The sequence below is a fragment of the Gobius niger genome (assembly GCF_951799975.1).
Source record: "Gobius niger genome assembly, chromosome: 22".
In the NCBI taxonomy this organism is placed as follows: Eukaryota; Metazoa; Chordata; class Actinopteri; order Gobiiformes; family Gobiidae; genus Gobius; species Gobius niger.
In genome coordinates this window covers 4,137,170-4,144,698 of record NC_136873.1, presented here as the reverse complement: position 1 = coordinate 4,144,698, position 7,529 = coordinate 4,137,170, and the positions used below count along the sequence as shown (strand labels likewise).

Sequence of the window (7,529 nt, the reverse complement as noted above, 5' to 3'; positions counted from 1 at the left end):
GTGAACAGTAGCAGCTGACCGCGGTGCGGGTCATCGTATCAGCAGCTGCTGTGTCCAACAGCAGCAGTGGCCACTCGAAAGGAATGTGCAATTTAACAGCGCTAACAACACGAGGGATGAAGAATTGCGCAGTGTTGATGCTTCAGGTTTGGTTTGTCAAATGGATGTCTACAGCTGATTATGGGTACAGCTGCTCTACCTATGGTGTTGATACATTCTGTTGTGCAGATGTTGCTGTGTTTCTCCTTTAGCCAACTACTCATTGCACTTTTCATTACAACTGAAAGGAATACACTACATTGTTCGGGTTGTAATTTCTGTTTTAAAGAGGGGGTATTCTGCTGTTTTCAGTCCCATAGCACCAGTCTATATCACTACAATGATGACAAACCTTCTGTTGGTCTGTAAATGCAGTAAATTAGAATAACTGCCTTGTATAAAATGTCTCTCTCAAAATGGCTGTAGTGAATGTCTTGAAATAGGCCTCTGTCTCTTTAAGAACCTCTGAGCCTTTAGACACGCCCCCTCCACACGCTGTCTGTGGCATCAGTGGGGAGGGGGCTCTGCTGAGGAGCAGTGGTTGGTTACTCGGCTGGTGACGAAAGCTCGGAGGCGTCTCCAGGAGGTGGGGGCGTTCCTAGGAGGACTCAGGCAAACCTATCCCTAAAATGGCCGCCATCAGAGTTTTTACAGATTACTCAGAAACACGTGAATGTGCCAAGGCAACACTTCAACTTAACCCAGTCCAGCTTATGATATTCTTTCTCCTGCAGATGAAGCAGAGGAGAGAAGGTTTAGATCACTTACTGTTTTGCGTGAGGTCCATGGAGGAAGTGACCGTGCCCCGGTGCAGCTCAGAACTAGACCTGACTAACCTGCCCGCTGGTTAAAGACCATGACTGCAAAACATGTCCTCCTTTTCCTGCTGGGTGGAGTCAAATTGTCCAAAAAAAGCACCTGATTCCTTCCACCTCTGCACTCGACCACACCACCGCTGTGTCACCCACAGCAACATGGGCAACCGAGACTCTCTCCCGGCAGGTAAGCTCACCCCACGCCACTTGCTTCATATGTTCTAAGAGTGCCATTTGGTGGTGAAATCTATGGGGAAAGGAGGCCTCCATTTTTAAAACCTTTATAAAGAGATTGATTTAATTCAGCTCGACAGGGTAGCCAGATCGTTTAGATAAAATAGCCATATTTTCATTAGCATATAATCTGATATTTTATTGTAGCATGTGTTTGCTATTTTACTAGAGTGCCATTATTTGTTTGTAGTTTGATGAATTTCATTTTAGCCATTTGTCGTTGTTTTTAACTCCCACCTGAACCGAGCACATTTTCTCCAGTTTGGCTTTACCCCAGTCCAAAAGCTTCTGGAAAAAAGCTGAGACGAAAACAATGATGGAAATGGGACAAAAAAGGGAGAAAACATTGATGGAAAAGTGGCAAAAATGTCACAAAAATGTCACAAGAAATTGACAAAAAATGGACAAAAAAATGACAAAAATGTGACAAAAAAAATGACAAAAATGTGACCAAAAAATTACAAAAAATGGACAAAAAATGACCAAAAAAAAGACAAAAATGTGACAAAAATGTGATAAAAAATGACAAAAATGTGACAAAAAAATGACAAAAATGTGACAAAAATGTGATAAAAAATGACAAAAATGTGATAAAAAAAAGACAAAAATGTGATAAAAATGACAGAAATGTGATAAAAATGACAAAAATGTGATAAAAAATGACAAAAATGTGATAAAAATGACAAAAATGTGATAAAAATGACAAAAAATGTGATTAAAAAGACAAAAAATGTGATAAAAATGACAAAAATGTGATAAAAATGACAAAAATGTGATAAAAATGAGAAAAATGTGATTAAAAAGACAAAAATGTGATAAAAATGAGTTGAATACCCAACAAAAAAATGATGGAAAAAAAATGTGATGACGTGAGGAAAATGATCCTCTCGGTTCAGGCGGGAGTTAAGAGGCTAAGAATTACGTAGGCTACTATTTCTATTTCTCACGGTGTGACCCGGGCGTGGGTTTTACTGTTAAAATGGGGGTCACGGCGCCAAAAGGTTGAGAACCACTGATCTAGTGAACAATAAAAGAGAATGCACAATATCTGCTGACTTACTTTACTTTCACCTTTCCTCACTTGGCCATCTAAGTGACCACGGCAGCAGTCCAGGGTCTGGGAGATAAGGTCCCTCAGGGGTTTTGTAGAAACTATAAAAAAGCCACAATATTTGAGTTTAATAGATTTAATTATTCATCAATTCATTATTATTTTACTTATTTATTCTTTTGGTTATTGCATGAAAGGCCTCAAACAAGAGATGGTGTTCGAGTAACCTAACCCTAGGCCTTCTGTTATAAAAGGAAAGATTATAGGACTCACATGTAGTAGGCATAATGCTGTAGTGCTTCTACCATCCTTAAATTAGGGACTTGTTCGGCCTCATTTTTTCATAATTTTTTTGTCATTTTTTGGTCACTTTTTCGTCATTTTTTTGTCACTTTTTTTTTTCATTTTTTTGTGTCAAATTTTTTTCATTTTTTCGTCCATTTTTTATCACATTTTTGTCCTTTTTTTGTAATTTTTTTGTCACATTTTTGTCATTTTTTCGTGAATTTTTTTGTCAATTTCTTTTTGACTTTTTTGTCATTTTTTGTGACATTTTTGCCACTTTTTCTTCAATTTTTCGTCCCTTTTTTGTCAAAGTTTTCTCACTTTTTTGTCACATTTCCATCATTGTCTTCGTCTCAGTTCTGTCGCTATTTTCTCATCATTTTTCCAGAAGCTTTTGGATTGGGGTAAAGCCAAACTAGAGAAAATGTGCTCGGTTCAGGTGGGAGGTAAGGGGTTAAAAAATATCCCACAATAAACATGCCCAAAATATATTGTTTATCTGTAATTTATTGAACAATAGGTCGATACAGCTCTACTTGTTCATACTGTATCTGTCTTTTTAAACCAACTGCGAAGCTTTGGTGACCCCTAGTGGTGTCAACCCTCAAGTCTGGAAGAACTGTGTGCAAACGCTTATTCATTCAGCAATGCAAGGTCGCTTCATTTGAAAGTAATGCCTACTGTATTTAATTACTATCCGCAAACAAAGTGATGCTCGGTGATCGATGATGCTTTGGGCCATTTTCCACCAAGTCTAGAGTAGGGATGGGCGATATTTATATACGTATATCCACATTTTTTTTTCAATCAATATCCATCTCTAAAAAAAGTTAGTTAGTTAGTTAGTTTAATTAAACAATACTAATGTGAAATTGAATACATAAACACAATTTAAATTAATACTTAAATGACAAACCAGAATGATATGCCTGGCTTAGTTCAATCCTTTGCTGTTGTGACTGTTTTGGCTCAGAACAAAGAAATAAATCATCCTTTTGTGTTGATAATTGATAAAACTAACATACAACATACAACCTATCTTTTTATTGCAAAAGAAAGCAATTAGAGTGATCAGTCATGCAGAATACTTGGCTCCAACAAATCCACTTTTTATCAGACTAAATATCCTAAAATTGCATGATCTTGTTGATGTTTACACAGCAGTTGTGATGTACAAAGCTCACAATCTCAGGCTCCCTCAGTGTTTACAGGAGATGTTTCAAACTAGAGAATCTAGATACAACCTTAGAGGAACTGATCTGCTACAGAAACCTCTGGCGCACAGTAACACTAAGAGGAGGTGTTTATCAGTTAAAGGCGTTGATCTATGGAACGGTTTATCTGTTCAACTTAAGGGCTCCAAAACTATTAAAGCATTTAAGAAAATGTATAAATCAAACATGATAGAGAAGTATAGAACACTTGAATGAAAACCATTAGAAGAGAAGTCGATCGAGGATACATAGCATAATTTTTGTTTGTTGAAGTTTAAGTTTTGTGCTAAAGTGTTTCCATCGTTGGTATTAAAGAAAGTGTATTATGTGTCATCTTGGGACACAGAGTCACAGTTGTAAAAGGGGTTAGGCAGTATAAGTCTTGGCTTCAGCCTAAACCCCTTCGGTCAGGCATAATTTTTATTGTATAATGTCTTAGATCTTTGGAAAACATGTGACATGTGATTTAAATGTTCATAATGACCGAAGAAAATAAATTAACTAACTAAAAATAATTGCTGCCCCGCCTTCTTTTAACATATGCAAATTAGTATCAATACTTTTTGCCCAATATCGATGCTTAAAAAATAGCTGTTTGGTATCGATCGATCCGCCCATCCCTAGTCTAGAGCACAGTTTGTCATTTTTCCCCATCAAGTGGCACATCATAAAACAATCAGACCTTTCACAAAGGGGTAAATGGGAAAACTATTGTGCTTTCATTTATCACAAGTTGCTTCCATATAGTATCTGATTGGTACATACAAAAATGCAATGTCATAAAAAAATGGATGTTTGCAAACATACATTTGTTCTATATTTATATAAAAGAGTGCCATGTTTGCAAAAATGAATAAAATAAGTTTCATGAACTATATTGTGCACTTTTCCCCCCTGATTTATTCATTATTTTGTTTTGTTTTTTCTCTTTAACAACTTGCAAAAAACAAACAATGAATTTTATAGGAGGACTACACAGCATAATGGCCTAGTGGTTAAGGCTGCAGCCTGGAACACATATGCTGAGTATTGTTGTGAATTTGACTGAAGGTACAGATAATGTTATACATGTAAACACACTAAACTGTCTTGTTTAGTTAAATATAGGGCGTAAACATTGCCTAAAAAATCAAAAAAACTGAGGCACTCCAAAAGTAGAAATATTAAAAAGCCTTTAATTAAACATGGCTTGTAAAGATAAAATTGCCAACGCGTTTCGGCTCTAGGCCTTCCTCAGGGCAAGCTCGAGATGGCTGCCTCTGCTCAGCTATAAGCTTACAGCATTGGTCACATGTTCCAAGTGGGTTGGTCCAAGGTGGGTGTGTTCATAGTCACCTGGTTTGTAGCATACAAAACATTAAAATATGTGGAATAGGGCTGCTCGATTATTGAAAAAATAATAATCACGATTATTTTTGTCATAATTGAAATCACGATTATTCAAACGATTATTTGTTGCCTTTAAAAAAATCCATCAAAAAAGTGACAAAAATCCATCAAAAAAAAGACAAAAAAACATCAAAAAAGTGACAAAAATCCATCAAAAAAAAAAGACAAAAAAACATCAAAAAAGTGACAAAAAATCCAGCAAAAAAATGACAAAAAAACATCAAAAAAAGACAAAAATCCATCAAAAAAGTGACGAAAATCCATTAAAAAAAAAGACAAAAATCCATAAAAAAATGACAAAAAAACATCAAAAAAATGACAAAAATCCATCAAAAAAATGACAAAAATCCAGCAAAAAATTGACAAAAATCCAGCAAAAAAAGTGACAAAAATCCAGCAAAAAAAGACAAAAATCCAAAAATAAAAAATTAGAAAAAAAAACGTGGAAAAAAAAATTATAATCGATTTTTTGCGATTATGCTGATTTTGTAATCGTTTATTGTTGTAATCGAAATCGTAATCGAATTTCGATTAATTGCACAGCCCTAATGTACAATACATTATTCTTTACAAAACCATAAAGAGAAATGCAAAAAAATACAAAATTCAAAAATACTGACAAATCTAATTCTCCATTGAGGCCAGGGTACTCCATAGCTTTGAGGGTGAACATCTTCTTATTGCTTGTTTGTGTTCTGCTAGTGTTTCTCAGTTTGCGTTTTGTTCTGCCAACATAAAATCGACCGCAGGGACATTCAAGTCTATAAAACATAGGTGGTGTTGCAGTTGATGATGGTTTTAATGTTGTAAGTCTGACCTGATGTTGTAGCCTTGAAGAACTGTTTTACATCCAAGTAGCACTCCAGCCTCCCATTTTTTTCTCTTAAACATTGCCTGTTGTTGCATGTTATTTGTTCAGAGTTGCATTTATGAACTGAAAACCTGAAATCAAACCATCTTACCCTTGCGTTCTGTGCAGGTCCCCCCCTCAGGATTGTCATGATCGGGAAGACCGGCGTGGGCAAAAGTGCCGTGTGCAACACCCTGGTGGGCCGAAAGATGTTCACCTCCTCCACCAGTGCCAGTTCTGTGACGGAGCACTGTGCGATCGAGAGGGTCAAGAGCCGCCGCTGCGTCCATGTGGTGGACACCCCGGGCATCCTGGACACCTCCAAATCCGCCGAGTCCTTAAAGAAGGAGATCGTCAAGTGCGTCCAGGTGTCCAGCCCCGGCCCTCACGTCTTCCTGCTGGTGATGCAGGTGGGCCGGTTCACCAGAGAGGAGGAGAACTGCGTGGAGGCTCTGGAGAAGCTGTTTGGTCCTCAGTCGTCCCGCTTCATGGTGGTCCTGTTCACGCGTGGAGACGAGCTGGAAGGCCGCACCATCGAGGAGTACGTGCAGAGCGGTAGCCCCAAGCTTCAAGAGGTCATCAGCAAGTGTGGGAACCGCTTCCACGTCTTCAACAACAAGAAGCGGCGCGATCGCAGGCAGGTGGCGCAGCTCATCAACATGATTGACGCTCTGGTGGCAGCCAATGGAGGGAACTACTTTAGTGAAGACTTGTATGAGAGTCCTGCTCCTGTTTCCCTGGAGCCCGCTCAGGACCCAGGCTTCTTCAGTGACCTGCTGCAGAGGGTCATCCTGTTCCAGGCCCTCCTGGCAGCAGCTGCCCCTGAACCAGCTCAGGGGCAGCTGCTCCACAACCACCCCCACATGAGCTCCCCAAGCACATAAGACTCGGGAAATTAGCCCAATATCATCTTTTGACATTCAACATCACATGCTTACTTACTGTGTACAAGAGATCAATCTAGAGAATCACAATACAACCTCAGAGGGACTGATGTTTTCTAAAACCCAAGGCAAGGACTAATACAAGAGGAGGTACATATATCTTTCACAGGGGTCGATCTATGGCACAGTTTACATGCACAACAACAACAACTTAAAGGGATATTTCAGGATTTTTGACATAGGGCCTCATTTATCCAGAGTGTTGCTTTCTGGAGATATTTGTTTTGTAATTCATGCGGTTCTTATGTTTGAAGAGTTTTGTGGTGCTAGGCTAATGCAAGGCTAGCGCATGTCTATGGTATCAGCTAGCCTGCATTAAAAACAGTGTGACCCGCTCCACAGAGCACCTGAGTCAAATCACTTATAACACCAGACTAACCATATAAATGTCTGTGTCCATAGAGTAATTTTAACCATTTTGCATTTAAAATAACTTATATTTGAGCAGCGGCGGAGTGATCTGCTAGAAAATAGTCCCTCAAAATGCGATCATGTGATGCAAGGTCAGTTATATTCCAAAAATTATTCTTAATCGACATAGACATTTATATGGTTAGTCTTTGGAGTGCGTAAGACTGTTTTTAATGCAGGCGAGCTGACATCGTAGAAATGTGCTAGCCTTGCATTAGCCTAGCATTAGCCTAGCATTAGCCTAGCGCCACGAAACTCTTCAAACATAAGAACTGCATGAATTACAAAAAAAACATC

At 38.5% G+C, this 7,529-nt stretch overlaps 1 protein-coding gene across 1 annotated transcript; it reads left to right on the top strand.

Moving 5' to 3' along the window:
• Positions 1 to 1,013: 1,013 nt before the first annotated feature.
• Positions 1,014 to 6,761, top strand: LOC306981479 (GTPase IMAP family member 9-like; the record flags this gene model as incomplete). Its single annotated transcript, XM_079581087.1, has 2 exons — positions 1,014 to 1,041; positions 6,007 to 6,761. 2 exons carry the CDS (start codon positions 1,014 to 1,016, stop codon positions 6,759 to 6,761), a joined length of 783 nt encoding a protein of 260 aa, XP_079437213.1.
• Positions 6,762 to 7,529: the final 768 nt, after the last annotated feature.